The sequence below is a fragment of the Trichomycterus rosablanca genome, chromosome 2, assembly GCF_030014385.1.
Source record: "Trichomycterus rosablanca isolate fTriRos1 chromosome 2, fTriRos1.hap1, whole genome shotgun sequence".
NCBI classification, from domain to species: Eukaryota; Metazoa; Chordata; class Actinopteri; order Siluriformes; family Trichomycteridae; genus Trichomycterus; species Trichomycterus rosablanca.
The window spans coordinates 21,252,266-21,272,473 of NC_085989.1; the positions used below are offsets into that span (position 1 = coordinate 21,252,266).

The window sequence follows — 20,208 nt, forward strand, 5'->3', positions numbered from 1 at the left end:
CACTGATGAAGGTCTAGAAGATGACCAATAGATGAGCGATCGTCTCTGACTTTACATCTACAGGTGAACCAACTAGGTAGGAGTGTCTAATAGAGTGGACAGTGAGTGGACACGGTATTTAAAAACTCTAGCAGCGCTGCTGTGTCTGATCCACTCATACCAGCACAACACACACTAACACACCACCACCATGTCATTGTCACTGCAGTGCTGAGAATGATCCACCACCTAAATAATACCTGCTCTGTGGTGGTCCTGTGGGGCTCCTGACTATTGAAGAACAGGGTGAAAGCAGGCTATACAAGTATGTAGAGAAACAGATGGACTACAGTCAGTAATTGTAGAACTACAAAGTGCTTCTATATGGTAAGTGGAGCTGATAAAATGGACAGTGAGTGTAGAAACAAGGAGGTGGTTTTAATGTTATGGCTGATCAGTGTACAAGGCTAGCTAATGTGAACCTTTACGCTAACAGTTTCTCTAAAAGTCAAGTGTTTTAATAAACAGATTAGATATATTTGTATGCGTTTTCCAGACTGTCCCAACTTTTTCTGATATGAGTTGGTACAAAAATATCAGTGCTAGCCTTCTGCAAGTTTTCACTTTTTCATATCATGCTGTGGTTTTGAGGTTACTCTTACCTGACATTAAAGTGGTTTGTCTTTTGTAAGGTTCAACAAGCTGTAAAAATACATTGCCCATATCTGGTATTTTCAGTGTCAGTGTGAAATTGATTAACTAGTTTCATAAACCGCTTGCTGTTTCCAGGGAGCCATTTTACAAGGCACGTTGTAATTGATCTGATGCGGCACCTAAGCATTGGTTCGTCTCAGCCTGACAGTCTCACATTTAATGGGGTGAAAAATAGGGACACTCAATTTTTCCCAACCTGTCAACTGGTAATTGGCCAATGGTTTCCCATAATAGCAATATGCCACGGAGACTACACTTCTTAAATTGTCTACCAAATAATTGGATGGCTTAGCAACTAAAACAAAGCGATAAATAAAAATCCACTTTGAATTCACACAATTACATTAACTAAATATGGTAAGTATTGCGTTTTGCAGACCACTAAGGTTCCATCCTATCAAACTCATCAAACTTAGTTTGTTATAGACATCTATGAGCCTCTTATAGGCCTTTGCCACAAAACTTGTGGATAAAACACCTAGTAGTGAGTCAGTAGTAGTGAGTGCTGTTCACATACACTGTAGGCATTGTGTGGGAACTATTTACAACCCCAAATTAGAAAAAGTTGGGCCAACATGGAAAATGCAGATAATAAAAACAGTGTTCCTTACATTTACTTTGGCTTTTATTTGATTGCAGACAGGATGAACCCGAGATATTTAATGTTTTGTCTGGTTAACTTAATTTCATTTATTAATAAACATCCATTCCTGCATTTCAGGCTTGCAACACATTCCAAAAAAAGTTGGGGCAGTAAAGCATTTACCACTTTGTAATGTGTGCAGCATGTGGTTTTGCATTGTCTTGTTGAAAAATGCATGGACGTCCCTGGAAAAGATGACGTCTTGAAGGCAGCATCTGTTGCTTTAAGATCTCAATGTACTTTTCTGCATTAATGCTGCCATCACAGAAGTGTAAATGACCTTTGCCAAGGGCACTGACACAACCCCATACCATGACAGACCCTGGCTTCTGGACTTGTTGCTGATAACAGTCTGGATGGTCCTTTTCGTCTTTGGTCCGGAGCACACGGCGTCCATTTTTTCCAAAAAAGATCTGGAATGCTGATTCATCTGACCACAATACACATTTCCACTGTGTGATGGTCCATGCTAGATGCCTCCAAGCCCAGAGACGTCGACGCCACTTCTGGACATGGTTAACATGAGGCTTCTTTTTTGCACAGTAAAGGGTTAAGTGTCTTTTGTGCATGTAACTCTGTATTGTAGTGTTTGACAAAGGTTTGCCAATGTAATCCCTTGCCCATGTGGTTACATCAGCTATTGTTGAGTGGCGGTTCTTGATGCAGTGCTGTCTGAGGGATCGAAGATCACGGGCGTTTAGCTTAAGCTTGCACCCTTGGCCTTTACGCACTGAAATTCCTCCCAATTCTTTGAATCGTTTAATAATATTATGCACTGTAGAGGGAGAAATATTCAAATCCCTTCCAATCTGTCTTTGAGGTTCATTGTTTTTAAACATTTCAATAATTTTCTCACGCATTTGTTGACAAACTGGAGATCCTCTGATCATCTTTGCTCATCAAAGACTCAGTCTTTCCTGGATGCTGCTTTTGTACCAAACCATGATTACAATCACCTGTTGACATCAGCTGTTTGGAATCACATCATTATTTAGTTTTTCCACCTCATTACTAGCCCTAAATTGCCCCGTCCCAATGTGTTGCAGGCCTAAAACGCATGAGTAGAGGTATATTAACAAATGGAATGAAGTTGAGCAGATAAACCATGAAATATTTTGGGTTCAAACTGTCTGCAATCAAATAAAAGTCAAAGTAAATGTAAGGAACACTGCATTTTTATTTTATTAGCATATTCCATACTGTGTATATATAAAAATAAACATATTTTATTTAAAATGATATGGTCAGTTTTTTTTTTATAGATATAACCCACCATTTGTGTGATTACTAACCAGCACGTTCTGTGTCTTCCACAGGGTGTACCTTTGTGTCCATGAATGAGACTAAAGCGATGGAAAAGCGGAAAATACAAGAGGATGAAAGCCATCAACAATGTTTTCCCAAAAGAAAATAAGCACAAACTAAGGTGGCATTGCTCCTGTATAAATACTCAAGATTAGGGTAAAACCTTCAGAAATCCATTTCATGTATGGACACTGGGAATCTACTGCACCTTGTCTGCATTAGGCAAACAACAGACCATCCTGCCAGAATACTGTGAGGCTCAGTCCAGCCTGGTTATAATCTATTCTACATCTTTAGCTGATACCCACTAGCTTTGCTCATGGCTTCCAGGAAGGCATCCATGGCTTGTAGTGGAGGCATGTTGATGAGTGCCTTTTTCTGGTCTGTGGCCATAATCTATCTGACTCAGATAGGGGGAGTGAAAGGAGACTGCTGGCTTATTGAAGGGGAAAAGGGCTTTGTGTGGCTGGCTATTTGCAGCCAAAACCAGCCACCTTATGAAGCCATCCCCCAACATATCAACAGTACCATTGTGGACCTTCGTTTGAATGAAAATAAGATCAAAAGTATCCACTACTCTGCCCTTAGTCGCTTTGCCAACCTTACATACCTGAACCTGACAAAGAATGAGATTAGCTATATAGAGGATGGGGCATTTTCAGCCCAGTTCAACTTACAGGTACTCCAGCTGGGTTTCAATAAGCTGCGCAACCTAACAGAAGGGATTCTCAGGGGGTTGGGAAAGCTGCAGTACCTCTACCTCCAAGCCAACCTAATTGAGACTGTGACACCCAATGCCTTTTGGGAGTGCCCAAACTTAGAAAACATAGACCTTTCTATGAATCGCATTCAGGTGCTAGATGGGTCCACCTTTACCACCCTGACCAAGCTGACCACCTGTGAGCTCTACACCAACCCCTTCAACTGCTCTTGTGAGTTGCTAGGGTTTGTCAAGTGGCTGTCGGTCTTCCCCAACAGAACAAACGAACGGATGGTGTGCGATTCACCCGCGGGAGTTTCTGGTTACAGTCTTTTAAGCCAGAATCCAAACAATCCAACTCAACGCAATGCACTACATATGCTGTCCACTGTGTGCACGGAGGACTATGTGACTCCGTATATCCCTGTGCCTCCTGAGACCACAACTTTCCTTCCAGATGTTACCCCTTGTGAGCTGGAGGACTGTCCCTCTGGGAGTGAGCCAGAGGAGATCAGTATTCGCCCTACATTTCCAGACTTGGATGTTGGCCCGGTTATAAGTCTGAAGCAGGTCTCACAAACAAATGCAGTCATTACTGTTCAGATTCCTCATCCCTATGACAAAATGTACATCCTTGTTCTGTATAACAACAGCTTTTTCACAGACATTCAGAACCTGAAACGACAAAGAGAAGAAATTGAACTTAAAAACCTGTTACCTCGTACTGAATATACATACTGTGTGGCTTCCATACGCAATTCTTTGCGTTATAACCATACGTGTCTGACATTATCAACGAATCCCAGAATGGGAAGAGTAAGAGAGGCTAATAATGCAACCGCCACTCACTACATAATGACTATTCTAGGTTGCCTTTTCAGCATGGTAATTGTTTTAGGAATGGTCTACTATTGCTTACGAAAGAAAAGGCACCAAGATGAAAAGCACAAAAGGACAAGCAGTATGAAGAAGAACATAATTGAGCTCAAATATGGTGGTGAACTTGAGGGAGGAACTATATCCAGGGCCTCTCAAAAGCAACTGATGGCCGGAGAGAGTATGGCTCGCATGCCATATTTACCCTCTGGGAGTGAGATGGATCAATACAAGATTCAGGATATAAGTGACACACCAAAAATGGCAAAGGGCAACTACATGGAGGTGAGAACAGGGGAACATCCAGACCGTAGAGAGTGTGAGATGTCTATGCCAAGCAATAGCCAAGGCTCTGTTGCTGAGATCTCAACAATTGCGAAAGAGGTAGACAAAGTGAATCAGATCATAAACAACTGCATCGATGCCTTGAAGTCAGAGTCAACATCTTTTCAAGGAGTTAAATCTGGAGCTGTTTCAACAGCGGAACCCCAGTTAGTGTTGATCTCGGAGCAGCCCCAGAGCAAGTCAGGCTTTCTGTCTCCTGGCTATAATGATAGCTATCACCACTCTTTACAGAGACACCACTCCTCTAATGCCTCTCCAAAGCGACCCAGCACGGCCACAGGTGGTCCAATGCGGAGTCCAAGACCTTACCGTTCTGAGTCTAAGTACATCGAGAAGACTTCACCTAAAGGAGAGACTATCATGACCATTACCCCAGCTGCCGCAATATTAAGAGCAGAAGCTGAAAAGATCCGTCAGTACAGTGAGCATCGTCACTCTTACCCCGATGCCCAAATTGAAGAGCTGGAAGGACCGGACAATCGCAAAACGTCCATCTTGGAGCCCCTGACACGGCCCAGGCCTAGAGACTTGGCTTACTCTCAGCTTTCTTCCCAGTACCACAACCTGAGCTATTCCTCCAGCCCTGAGTATTACTGCAAACCAACGCATAGCATCTGGGAGCGTTTCAAACTTCACCGTAAACGTCACAAAGATGAGGAATACATGGCAGCGGGTCATGCCCTGCGTAAAAAAGTGCAGTTTGCAAAGGATGAGGACTTGCATGACATTCTAGATTACTGGAAAGGTGTGTCAGCCCAAAATAAATCTTAATCTACTTCATTATTTCCTAAGGCCTTGCTTTTTTAGCTAAATGAAGGTCACAACTGAGGTAACAATATGATTGATAGCCTTCTTGGATTAAAGGGGGGTTGGGAATAGAGTTGTAGGTTTGTGAATTTACCCAAATTAAAGGACGTTAACACATGAGACCAAGGACACAGGGAAAATTTCAAAATATATATCTTGAAGTGGATTAAACGTATTTGGTTTCGCATGGCCAAGACCTGTGATAATAGATTTTTTTTTTACTGTGTAAGGTGAAAAATTATTTAAAAAAAGAAAAGAAATATGACGTCTTCTAAATTCTCTTTACTGTTCACTGATTACTGAACAGTCCCCCTATATATTGTGTTATAAATACAAAGAGACTAATGTACAGATAGTGTTTTTATATTTGCAGTTTGGATATGGTGTGTGTGTGTGTGTGTATGTATGTGTATGTGTGTGTGTGTGTGATTCAGGGTTAGAACATGTATTTTGAATTAAGCTCTTATAGCTTATTGAATGTTTGGAATGCTGACGAACATTGTCAGCATGCTGACTCTAAAATGATGTATTTTCCTTCAAACTACAGTTCAGTTTAGTCTTTATGATTTATTTCACCAACCTGAATGCACAACATTGCATTTATATTATTCAATACTGGACAATTTGCTAAATACCACAAAAACAAAATGTATAAAACATCTACAGTGGTACCCTAAACTCAAAATCTTTAAAACTCAACAGCCTTTGTTGAGAAATTTGTACCCTTAAACTCAACGTTTCCCTTAAACTCAGCGTGTGTTTGACTGCTGCTTTGTTCAGAGCTTTGCGGTAAAATGTCATCAAAGTGCGAATATGACACAAATCTGCATTTGTGTGGAATAATCATCAAATTCACTCAAAGGCTCCACATGCATCTGTGTTTAGCTGGATTTTCTGTCTGTTTCACTTTTAAACTTGTGTTATAGCTCGAGGTGCTGAGAAATTGTGAGAATCAGCTTTTCCGAGGGAGTCTAAAACGCTTAATGTTAAAAAATGCTTAATGTGACTTAATGTATTAAAAGAACGACATAGAAACACTAAACTTCTCTTAATTATTACTGCTCGTAAGTTCTCTCCACTAATTAAAATTAGAAAACAAGAAAACAATAAAAAAGTAAAGGTAAAGAGCAGGTTTTATTATAGTTATTAAACTGTTTTAAATTGTATTTTAGTGTTTTTTATATTATATTTGTGTTATTTTCAGTGTACAAGTGTCAAAACAGCCCCATTATTTTACATAAGCGTAAAATATAAGCAGTTCCATGGGACCATGGAACACATTAACAGGTTTCCCATACATCCTTATTGGAAAAAATACCTTTAAACTCAACGCCGCTCCCAGAACCAATTGACGTTGAGTTTCAGAGTACCACTGTATTTCACCCTAAATTGGAAAGAAATTATGAAGCAACATTTGATAAGCAACCAACCAAATACTATTTTGTAACCTAATTATTATATTGATGACAAACCTTTTTTTTCAGTCTAGTATTAGTTTAGCCAGCAACATATGTAATAGTTTTAGGCATTTTTCAATCATGTTGGCGAGTTGTGGGTAACAACATTTTTATTTCCGCGATTTTAATTTTATGTGAAACATTTTGTCAATGAAAAATAATCTAAAGAGAAAATACATTCAACTTTTATGTTTATATTCCTTCCTGTTAGAAGTCAGGGTGATGATTTTTAAAAAGGCTTAGGAGTTTTCTAAACAGATAAGAAAAACACAGTGAGTTAATAAAAATCTTCAGATTAGATAACGCAGGAATAATGTTTGTGGTTGAGCTTGTTAGCAATGCGCTTACATCGTCCTCTCAGTGCAAAAATACCATAACGTCAGAAATGAAAGTCATTACATTTGGCAAATGGGAAAATGCAACAATGCAGCATTGATGGCATGGGTCTGTCACACATTTCCATCAGCGGAGTGATCACGCAAACAATTACAGCTCTCTCAGAACCTCATATCGTGTTTCAGTTCATTCTGTTCCTACATTCTCACCTTGCAGCAATCACAGTAACTGAAAAAGAGCCATTTCTCTCCAGTTAATAGCAAATACAGCCTTTTTATTATCAAATAGATCATTTCATTAATTTTATTGACGAATTAGTTAATTTATTCATTCATTGTTTTGTTTTACCTTTGTTTTATCTTGGTCAAATAGATTACAATTTTTTTTGACAACCAACCACTGTCTTTGAAAGAATTCTTCATACCTTGCAATGGGGTCAGCTTAGTGTTGCTCTTAAGCTAAAACTCACAGCTAGAGTTTTTAAGTTAAGAGCTAGGAGCTCTCTGAGAGAATTTTTAGAATCTTTATGAATATGGCCCCAGATCACTTGCTGTTGCATATTTCCATTACTGCCTTCCTTCCTTCTAGTGTTTCTTTTTTATTGATGTGTGAGAAGACCCATAAACGTTATTTAATAACTTACACAGAATACACTATATGGGATAACTATAGTTCAGATACTCTAATAATTACAGCTCTAATACAGAATATATCTATTATAATAATCCACTGATTTTAAAGTAATTGCTGCATATTGCAGTGAATCAGTTAGACCAGTTGATTCAATATATAAGTCTCACAACCTACTAAAATAAAGTTAATCCTAAATGACTGAATGAATCCTAAAAGGTAAATCAGCAAAGATATAGTAAAATAATACCCACCTGGACTACAAATTATTAAATCAAATTTAACAAGTTTGAAATCAATCATGAGGCTGATGGATCGGAATAAAATAAATGCCCATGTTACAATTAAAGTAAAATAGGTTAGCACACCAGAGCTGGGATTTTGAACACATTGTTTTGAATCTCAGCTCTGCCATACGGCTGGGCTGGGCGGTTACATGAACAACGATTGGCTGTTGTTCACAAAGGGTGGGAAAGCCGGACCAGGGCTCCTCATAACTGGTGCAATTATGACCTCTGCTGGCTGATTGATGGCGCCTGCCTGAGTTGGGGAATAATGCGTTGACCAGGGTGTGACTCACCGTACACAAGGCTGATCCACATATGAATTTCGCCTTGTGCAGGTAAAAAGATGCAGTCGGTACTGATCATGTGTCGGAGGGGGCGTGTGTCAGTTGCGGAACTCCTCAGTCAGCAGTGGGGGTAGTATCGGTACAGGGAAAGCATAATGCAATTAGGGTAATTGGATACAAACAGATTATGAAGAAAATTGCAACAACAAAAAAAGTCACAGTTAAATTGCTAACCAAACCACAATGGCAAGCTTTCAAATCTAACATCTAGTTTTACCTTGATTGCGCCAGTGACATAAATGTACATTTTCTCATGTGACCAGGCATTGGGTGTGGTCATCATCTAACATAGACATTAGTGTAGATCAGAAACAATACAGGTCATTATTGTATCTAGTAGTGTACAACGCCATATGGCTCTGTGCTCCTTATACAGTTTGGGGCTTATACATCCTTTACAGTGCACTACATATCAGAAATGCCATTTATTTTAAATTTTAATTTAACACAACTGTAAACTTTACTGTTTCCTTCTACTATAACTCAAATTCATTTGCAGAGTGATTAAAAAAGCAGGGGAAAAAGTTTCAATTTCCAACTGACATTTTTGTCTTATTTTATTAGTTTAGAAAAATATACTATTTATTCCTATTAGACGTGTTTTCACATGTTCTATTTTTGTTATTAAAAAATGACATTAAAAATGACAACAAAAAAAAAACTTTTGTTAACAAAATGAACACAGGTAGGGCCCCAGATATTTACTTTTGCTTTAACCTTACAATGTTTACCATAGTAGGAACACAGATTATTTCACATTTCACATCTGGTGGTCAGTCAAAGTGCTTGGGTGACAGCTCCTCAGCTCATATCCTGAAGTTTGTCTTTATTCTTCAGCCCTGAGGATGAATGTATTGCATACAGTACATGATAGTATAATGCAGTTCATTTCAGCTGCATGCTTTGTTAATAGTGTTTCTTTATTTACTTCTGTTCCCTACAGTACTAAACCCACTAGTAGAAATAATAAAAGAAATGTGGGTATTATATGTTTTCTACTGTTTAACAGAAAATAAATACTTTTACAATGATTGAAAACTCCACATTGAAAAGGATGTGAGCATCAGGCATACAAGGAGAAAGACACTTGATTTACTTCTGCCTCACTCGGTTGGATTTGGACATCACTGGAACATTGTAATAAGAAATGACTGGGACATCAGATTTCTTATTTCAACAGCCTTAAACTTCTGTATGTGTAACTGCATTTTTCTTTCTCTTAAAGTGTTGATGTTTTTGAAAAGTCTTAATTTGTTGTCTTTTTTAAAAAGCAATTAATACATTTCAAGAATTGTCCAATTTATAGGCAATCTAGTGAGTAACCAGTGTGTTTTTTATATTGCATATTGTAGCACTCTTATATATCATACCAGATACAAACGGTCGGACAGTGTGAACTGAAGCAGCTGTTGCTGACATACATCCAGAGACATCCAAGAGCACAATAAAATGTTATTTTTATTTTTATTACTGTTACTTGCTTTCAGACTACTGTGAATTAAGAAATCATTCATGCATTGAAAACCTTAATGATAACATTATTTATTTTGTGGTGTCCAGTGATATACATTTCTAAACACTATAAACTGTGATGAATGTGAACTAAATGAACTAATCTATACAAACTAAATGAGCTCTGTGTTTGCTGCTCTTTTTTAATTTATTTCTCATGAACTCATTCAGTTTGTAAATGTATAAAATAGGTATCATATGAATATAAAAAGGTTTACTTCACATTTATTTAAAACATTCTGATAATATTACATAAGGTAATATATTTGCAATGCTTTTAGATAGGAAACTTGTTAAACACTCCTTTCTTCTTCATTCACTCTTCTTCTTTCCTTCGTGTTATTGCCATTGTTGCTCTGATGGATCCAAAAAAGGATCAACTCTTTAAAGTGTTAAATACACTCACACCGATCAGCCATAACATTAAAACCACCTCCTGGTTTCTACACCCACTGTCCATTTTATCAGCTCCACTTACCATATAGAATCACTTTGTAGTTCTACAATTACTGACTGTGGTCCATCTGTTTATCTACATATCTTTTTAGCCTGCTTTCACCCTGTTCTTCAATGGTCAGGACCCCCAGTGGACCACCACAGAGCAGGTATTATTTAGGTGGTGGATGATTCTCAGCACTGCAGTGACACTGACATGGTGGTGGTGAAGATCTAAGATGACCAGCTCAAACAGCAGCAATAGATGAGCGATTGTCTCTGACTTTACATCTACAAAGTGGACCAACTAGGTAGGAGTGTCTAATAGAGTGGACAGTAAATGGACATTTGAAAACTCCAGCAGCGCTGCTGTGTCTGATCCACTCATACCAGCACAACACACACTAACACACCACCACCATGTCAGTGTCACTGCAGTGCTGAGAATGATCCATCACCTAAATAATACCTGCTCTGTGGGGGTCCTGACCATTGAAAAACAAGGTAAAAGCAGGCTAAAAAAAGTATGTAGAGAAACAGATGGACTACAGTCAGTAATTGTAGAACTACAAAGTGCTTCTATATGGTAAGTGGAGCTAATAAAATGGACAGTGAGTGTAGAAGCAAGGAGGTGGTTTTAATGTTATGGCTGATCAGTGTAAGTGTTTCATCAATTTAGTATTTATTTAATGTTCTTTCAGGGCATACATACAGTATTGTGTACCTGTAAACTGAACGTTCTATATTTAAATAATGTTTACTTAATTTCCCAAGGGTTACAAGGTTCTCTTTACACCCCCAATTTCAAAATTCTGTATACATTTTTGCTTTTTTGAAATTCAGTCAAATTATTATTAGTCCAGGAACATGGCTCCATTCCTATTTCTTTATATAACATGTTATACCCCAGTGCTTATTGCAGAAGCAGCCATATATCAAGATGGAAACACTTCACTGTTGTTATGGTGCTCCTAAGATCTTAAAGGTAACCCTTCTTTTTGCAAACATGCCTAGCTGAATTACTGCCAAACAGTTCTATTTTGTTTAATCTTATCATTGTTCAGATCTTTCATTAAATGTATTTTTTCTTTTAACAAAATAACAGCTAAATAAAAAAGGATGATGCCCCATTTAGAGACTTATTTTCCCATTTCATTTGCTAAAATATCATTAAATAGATATGATATGGATGAATACCAATAAACCAATAGGGCAGTGGTAGCACAGCGGTTTAGGTACTGGACTTGTAATCAAAAGGTTGCTTGTTCAAGCCCCATATCTGCCAGGTTGACATTGTCATGCCCTAAGGTCCCTAACCCTCAATTACTAGGATTGTATACAGTTATAATTGTAAGTCACTTTGAATAAAAGCATCTTCTAAATGCTAGAAATATGAATGCGTAAGTGTGTGATGCCCTGCAGCAACTAGCACTCTGTCCACAGTGCATTCCTGCTCCGTGTTTTCAGAAGAGACTTAGTCATTTGAAAATAAGAGCTGAAAGCAGTGTGTTAATGCAAATTATGCCATGAATGTTAAGATTCATGGTTTCCCCCTTTCCATCCTCAGAGATTAGCAAACATTCATCTATCTTATCACAAACCTGAAGTTAGGATGATTTTTCCATCTGCTTCAACAGCCAACTCAGCAGATATAAAATGTTTTCTTCTATAGGAATTTTATGATTTTATATGATAATGCTAACACGGGTTGCCTCCAGTTACAAGAATTCACTGAAGTGTACCTTAGATTTCATGAATCAAATTAAATCACCATGTGTGTTTAATATTGGTCGGGACAATAAGGGTACTGAAGTGTCGGCCTGATGGAAGGCGCTAAAACAGGTGATGGCCAGGGTGAAACAAGTCAGTGATAATTTTCCCTGCACACTTCATGGAGGCATGCCATGCAGATCCAGCAGTGTGGGCAGCTTTACACCAATGGTCCTCTCTGTAGACCTGATGATGCACTGTAGTCTGTTGGTGTCGTGTTCGGTGGCTGAGTGTAGAACTGCACCATCAACTCTTGGGGAAGGTTAAACTTCTTCAGTTGGTGCAAGAAGTACATCCTCTGCTGAGCCCTCATGATGGAGTTGATGTTGCTGTCCCACTTCAGGTCCTTGGTGATCGTCATACCCAGGAACTTGTAGGACTGATGGTAAGAGTTGGGGAGCTCCTCCTGTAGTGAACTGTCATCTCTACTTTTTTTTTTTTTTGCTGTGTACTGGTGTTCTGATATCTATGTATATGTATCCAATGTATGTATATACTGTACATACATAGACATAATGAATTTCATTTATTAAAGGAAAGCCAATGTTCAGGCCCTATCTGGCCCTATGTTGCCCCGTTAGCTAATAAATCAAGCGGTAAGCAAAATCCAATTGACAATTGTGTTCAATTTTACTAGCCACAGCCAATAATGATGACTGCCAGACCTGTTGAATCTAAACATACTTAAATTGAACCTGTCTGGCACTGTAAAGCAGACTAGAAGGTCTCAAAAAGCAGCACATGATCCAAGAACTAACCACAGATCTTCTGTAAATGTAGGCTTGCTCCAATCCTTCTGTATGTAATCCCAGACAGACTCAATGATGTTAAGATCACTTCCAGGACTCCCTGTTCTTTACACTAAAGAAAGTTCTTAATGACATTTGCTGAATGTTTGGGGTCGTTGTCCATCTGCAGAATACATTTGGAGCCTCTCAGATTGTATCACATGATGGATAAGTATCTGCCTGTTTTTTTCTCAGCATTGAAGACTGACCTAATCCTCTACTCCATTTGCTGAAATGCAGCCCCAAACTTGCAGGGAACCTCCACCATGCTTCACTGTTGCCTGCAGACACTCATTGTACTGTTCTCCAGCCCTTCAGCAAACAAACTGCTTTCTGTTACAGCCAAATATTTTAGATTTTGACATCACTCTAGAGCACATGCTGCCATTTTTCAGCACCCCAGTTCCTATGTTTTAGTGCACAGTTGAGTTGCTTGGCCTTGTTTCCACATCAAAGGTATGGCTTTTTGGCAGCAATTCCTCCATGAAGACTTCTGGCCAGACATCTCAGAACAGAAGATGGGTGTACCTGGGTCCAGCTGGTTTCTGGCAGTTCTGAACTGATGGCACATCATCCGATTTTGAAGGGAGGTAAGCATGATGGGTCTTTTATCTGATGCACTGATGCAAGTTTCCTTGGCTGACCACTGCATTTATGGTCCACACCATTGCCCATTTCTTTGAGCTTCTTCAAAAGAGTCTGTAGAGCACATCTTGAAACCCCAGAGTGGTTTGAAATCTTGGCTGGAAGAGACCTTGCTGATGACATGAAACTGTCTTCCCCAACCTCACCTTTGTAACAGAGTTTGGGTGTTCCTCGCTCAGTTTTAAGCCCCCTACACAGATATTACTGTTTCAGTTAATGATTGTGTTTTAACCTACATATAAAAATGATAATCATTATCACCTGTTCGGTATAATTGGTTAATCATACACCTAACTATACGTCTACAAATGTCTGACTTTGAGCAAGTGTACCTAGAAGAATTAATGTATTTTTTATAAGATATATATTTATATATATTTATTTTAAGATAAAGAGCAGCCACTTCAGCTTCTGTCTGTTTTTAGGGAGTAAAAGGAAACTGGAATACAAAGGAAAAAAGTACAGTAATGACATGGGAAGACTATGTGACTGGACAACAAGCAGACAGTGATTGGAGAGAAAACTCAAACCCAGTAGTCCAGGATTCTTGTGTAAGTTGCTGTGCAGCACCCACTTCACCAGCTTTGCCACTGTTATTAGAGTGTTTTCCAATGTCTGTGTGGGATTCATTTACTCACTTCAGTGTTATAGTTTCCTTTTACTTCTCAGAAACATTCAGAAGGTGAATAGATTGCTTTACACTGTGAAGTAGATTTGAGTAAGTAAACGGTTGCGTGTGTGATGATCTGCAGTTTACCTCGTGTCAAATATGCCTGGGTAAGATCTGCACTCGCCACATCTTTGATCAAGATAAAGCAGATACTGGAGATGAATACATGAATGAATGTTTGTCATTTGGTTAGTGGTTAAGGTACTGGATTAGTTATAAGTCAAGTATTGAAAACCACACTACTCCCAGAGCCACCACTGTTGGGCACTTGAATAAAATGCCTAATGTCAAATTGCTTGGGTTGTATTTTGTATATTTCTAACTGTGTTTTTCATTAAACATACCTACAATAAATACAATAAATAAATGAATAGATAAAAAAATTAACTTATCTCAGTATGTCCCACCCTTTTAGCCTTCTTAATTAATGCATTTGTCTTTTACTACAGACCTATACATTTGACAGAACTGATTTAGGAAGTTACATCCCAGATGTATCTTTTTACCAGGAGGAAAGCTATAAACATAAGAAAATAAAGAAGTGTGTAAGGTCTGTAGATGTGCTTTGTATTAAGGACACATCGGCAAAACAAAAATCCATATATCTATATTTGCAAACCACAACAAAGCTGCTGTTTATAATGTATTAAAACAATTTGGTAATTAATTGCTAGAGCAAATCTATTATAAATTCAGTTTCACAAAGTGTTAATTAGTATTACAATTAGAGTATTAATATTTACAATGATATTTGCTTTTGCTACTTCATACTGGCACCTAGCATTTAAAATAATCCAATCTAATTAAAATCAAATTGTATTTCAGATGTGAAGACAACAGAATGATGAGTTATGATCACTCAATCAATGGCTAATTAGGTTAATAATTTAGCAGTGTGTAGCCTAAAGCAAGGGTGCAAGTGATAATAGCTACATTATGGTTAAAGGGGAAAATCATAGTGGGAATAGTGGATGTCTCTCTGACAGTCACCATACATCCCTGCAGGGATGCTGACATCAATCTAGTGACATGCTGCATATTCTTTTTGAAGTCAAAGAAATAAAAGGCTATGTAGTGTCACTGCAGATCATTCAGAAAAGAACTGATGAGGCTGATAAAGTATGTTCCTGGGTTTCATGGAAAATAAGATAAATCTTTCAGAATGCATACATGGCCGTATTTATTGGGTCGGCTTTGGCATGTCTGAGGAAATATGAGAAAACAAAGATTTTAGGCAGAGAGGAATTAGCCAGAAAAAGCCGGGGTTTCTGGAACTGAAAATGTTTCTTCCACATTAGAAACTTTGAACATAAAACACCATGCAGACGTTATTTAATGAACAAAAGTAAGAGTTAAAAGTTCATAGAATAGTCCAGTCAGACAGTGTAAGAAATAAAAGGTTGGGTTATTAGTAATTGCTGTGTGTGTGTGTGTGTGTACTGTATATACAGTATATACCACTTTGTATTGTTGCATTCCTTTTCACCACACTTAAAAGACGTTTTGGCACCGAGGATACCAAGTGATTTAGTGTTTCAGCTTTTATTTTGTCTCATTCTTCCTGCAAACACGTCTTAAGATGTGCAACAGTACGGGGTCGTCGTTGTCGCATTTTTCATTTCAAAATTCTCCACACATTCTCTATTGGGGATAGGTCAGGACTGCAGGCAGGCCAATCCAGTACCCGTACCCTCTTCTTCCGCAGCCATGCCTTTGTAATGTGTGCAGCATGTGGTTTTGCATTGTCTTGTTGAATAATGCATAGTCCCTGGAAAAGATGACGTCTTGAAGGCAGCATATGTTGCTCTAAGATCTCAATGTCCTTTTCTGCATTAATGCTGCCATCACAGAAGTGTAAATGACCTTTGCCAAGGGCACTGACACAGCCCCATACCATGACAGACCCTGGCTTTTGGACTTGTTGCTGATAACAGTCTGGATGGTCCATTTCATATTTGCTGTCAATTTTCCCAAAAAAAGACCTGGAATGCTGATTCATCTGACCACAATACACGTTTCCACTGTGTGATGGTCCCTTGCCCGTGTATATCAGCTATTGTTGAGTGGCGGTTCTTGATGCAGTGCCGTCTGAGGGATCGAAGATCACAGGCGTTCAGCTTAAGAATCAGAATCAGAATCAGATTTATTGGCCAGGTATGTGGATACACACAAGGAATTTGTTTCCGGCTGATGGTTTCTCTCTAGTAATGGTACGATACAGTGTACAAGCAACGTATACATTAAACATTAAACACAAAATCACAAAAATTATCCAAACTATAAGATTATATACACACAATATACAGATAGGTAATTTAGCAGCATCTGAAATATTTACAAAACAGTAAAGTGCACAACATGTAGGATGAGTACTACAGTGTAGTCAATTTGGCAGCAGATTAATATTTTTACGCTTACGTGTTATGTATTATCAGTCATTTATTTATTTAGTAGGGAGATCGCCTGTGGGAAGAAACTGCTTTTAAATCTGGTGGTTTTAATGTGGATGGATCTATAGCGCCTGCCGGAGGGGAGGGGTTGGATAAAGTAATGTCCAGGGTGTGAGGAGTCAGTGATAATTTTCTCTGCCCGTTTCTTGGTTCTTGAAGTATACAAGTCCTGGATAGAGGGCAGAGGAGCACCAATGATTTTTTCAGCTGACTTCACCTGTCGCTGCAGTCTGTTCCTTTGTTGTGTTGTGGCTGCACCAAACCAGACTGTGATGGAAGTGCACAGAACTGATTCGATGGCCGCAGTGTAGAATTGTCTTAGCAGCTCCTGTGGCAGTCCCAGCTTTCGCATTTTCTCTGTTGGGTTTTCTTGATGGTGGAGTTGATGTTATACTCCCACTTCAGGTCCTGGGAAATGATAGTGCCCAAAAACTTGAAGGACTCCACAGTTGAAACAGGACTGCCTAAAATTGTGAGTGGGAGCCGTGCTGGTGAGTGTTTTCTGAAGTCCACTGTCATCTCTACAGTCTTGAGCGTGTTAAGCTCCAGGTTGTTCGTACTGCACCAGTGCACCAGCTGGTCGACCTCTCGCCTCTCGACCTTAAGCTTGCACCCTTGGCCTTTACGCACTGAAATTCCTCTCAATTCCTTGAATCATTTAATTATATTATGCACTGTAGAGGGAGAAATATTCAAATTCCTTCCAATCTTTCTTTGAGGTACATTGTTTTTAAACATTTCAATAATTTTCTCATGCATTTGTTGACAAACTGGAGATCCTCTGATCATCTTTGCCCACCAAAGACTCAGTCTTTCCTGGATGCTGCTTTTGTACCAAACTATGATTAAAACCACCTGTTAACATCACCTGTTTGGAATCACATAATTATTTAGTTTTTTCACCTTATTACTAGCCGTAAATTGTCCCCGTCCCAACTTTTTTTGGAATGTGTTGCAGGCATGTTTATATATCAACATGGGCTTAGAAATTCAACCTGAAGCCTACTTATAAACTCTGCCAAATCCGATGAACCAAAATGTTTAATCATAAATAAAAAAATAATGTGTCACACCTTTGGGCACTTGTAGAAATTATTCTAAAGAAAATGCAATTAAAGCAGTATTTTCTCAAGTTCATCTGAGTCATTAGAAGCTCAAACAATCATCAATTTCTTCTCTTCTCTTCTCAGGAATAAAAATATGAGGTGACAAAAAAGCCAAATTCTTCTTATCATCCATCACCATGGGGGAAAAGTTACAGAAAACAAAAATGAAACCAGGCAACAGTCTGTTAACCATTTATGCACTAGCAATAAAATAATAGTGAAATGCCTACAATAGTCATGGATTTTATAGAATAAAAAAAACAATTCACACTGTTAAGTATGGTGGATGATCTGTGATGTTTTCAAGCTGGACTGTAATTGAAAATAAACATCCACATCCATGCAAAATGTGTTTCATGAGTCAGTCCCAAAATACTATTCTCTTAATATGAATTTACTTCAATTCAAGTTTATATTGCACTCATTTTTTCAGTCTAGATGAAGGTAATGAACCAAACTATTCATATTTTTACCTTTTTTGTTGTTTTGTGTTTGGGTGGAGGCCAATATTTCTTAATTCAAGTATACAGTTTACAAATAAATTACATTTTTATGGCCTACTGGTTTCTCATTAATATTAACTAGCCAAAAACAACCTTTATTTTTTTTAACGCCACTAATGTTTAATGGCCCTATATCACTAAGACTATTTTGAATTTTGAGATCTATTTTATTAGCAAATCTTTATTTAAAAGCCGAATTTAGTTTAACATTGTTTTTGTTTCATGTCTAGAATGACTCTTCTAGACCAGTGTTTACTAGCTGAAGTAAGTTTTGGGTTAATCTAAGAATTTTATTTGCTTTTTGACCTTTCTGTCAACCAGTTTGATGGAATCATTAATATGTTCAGCAAAAGTTACAAAGGTCATGTTAGTCATATGGAGTAATCCATGATAAATTAGTCATGATAAAAAGTCATGTCAATTAACTAAAGTTAACCACAGTGAAGTGTGTGTGTGTGTGTGTGTGTGTGTGTGTGTGTGTGTGTGTGTGTGTGTGTGTGTGTGTGTGTGTGTGTGTGTGTGTGTGTGTGTGTGTGAGAGAGAGTAAAAACAGCTGAGATGAGTTCTAACAAGTCATAGATGATGTGCAGTTATATATCATTCTGGTAAATGAATCATGGCCTTCCAGATGTCTGCATGTATTTGTTAAAGAGTGCTTAGGTAATACACTGAGAATCACTGCCCACATACACCTACAATGATGTTATGAAGCTAAATGCTAAATGTTCTTAAATTTGCTTTAGATATGTATAAAATATGCACCTTTTTATTATTATAAGATGCATTTGACATAAATTAAAACTTTTTACTTTTATTTTCCTAGTCCCAACTTTGTAAATATGTCGCAGGAATGAAATTAAAAAATGTGTTTATATATTTTTTTTAAACAAATACAATGTTAGTCAGTGAAAATGTTGAAAAATCTGTTTGTTTCTCTTTGTTCCTTTGCCAGTTAAATAAAGTTCAAGAAAATTAAGAAATCCGCTTCTACAACCCCAAATCAGAAAAAGTTGGGACAGCATGGAAAACGGAAATAATAAAAAAAGTTTCTTACATTGGCTTTTATTTGATTGCAGACAGTATTAACCTGAGATATTTCATGTTTTGTCTGATCAACTTCATTTCATTTATTAATAAACATCCATTCCTGCATTTCAGGCCTGCAACACATTCCAAAAAAAGTTGGGACAGTAAAGCATTTACCGCTTTGTAATGTTGCCATTCCTTTTCACCACACTTAAAAGCCGTTTGGCACCGAGGATACCAAGTGATTTAGTGTTTCAGGTTTTATTTTGTCTCATTCTTCCTGCAAACACGTCTTAAGATGTGCAACAGTACGGTGTCGTCGTTGTCGCATTTTCCGTTTCAAAATTCTCCACACATTCTCTATTGGGGACAGGTCCAGTACCCGTACCCTCTTCTTCCACAGCCATGCCTTTGTAATGTGTGCAGCATGTGGTTTTGCATTGTCTTGTTGAAAAATGCATGGACGTCCCTGGAAAAGATGACGTCTTGAAGGCAGCACATGTTGCTCTAAGATCTCAATGTACTTTTCTGCATTAATGCTGCCATCACAGAAGTGTAAATTACTTTTGCCAAGGGCACTGACACAGCCCCATACCATGACAGACCCTGGTTTAAGGACTTGTTGCTGATAACAGTCTGGATGGTCCTTTTCGTCTTTGGTCTGGAGCACACAGTGTCAATTTTCTCCAAAAAAGACCTGGAATGCTGATTCATCTGACCACAATACACATTTTCACTGTGTGATGGTCCATCCTAGATGCCTCCGAGCCCAGAGAAGTCGACGCCACTTCTGGACATGGTTTACATAAGGCTTCTTTATTGCACAGTAAAGTTTTAAGTGGCATTTGTGCATGTAACTCTGTATTGTAGTGCTTGACAA

At 38.2% G+C, this 20,208-nt stretch overlaps 1 protein-coding gene across 1 annotated transcript; it reads left to right on the forward strand.

Annotated features, from left to right (window-relative positions):
• Nucleotides 1-2,960: 2,960 nt before the first annotated feature.
• elfn1a (extracellular leucine-rich repeat and fibronectin type III domain containing 1a) lies at nt 2,961-5,531 on the forward strand. Its single transcript, XM_062990386.1, has one exon. The coding sequence runs from the start codon at nt 2,961-2,963 to the stop codon at nt 5,331-5,333; it is 2,373 nt and encodes a 790-aa protein (XP_062846456.1). The 3' UTR covers nt 5,334-5,531.
• Nucleotides 5,532-20,208: the final 14,677 nt, after the last annotated feature.

Bases quoted from the DNA above. Each gene is read 5' to 3' on its own strand.
- elfn1a (XM_062990386.1), top strand. From the start codon at position 2,961: ATGGCTTCCAGGAAGGCATCCATGGCTTGTAGTGGAGGCATGTTGATG.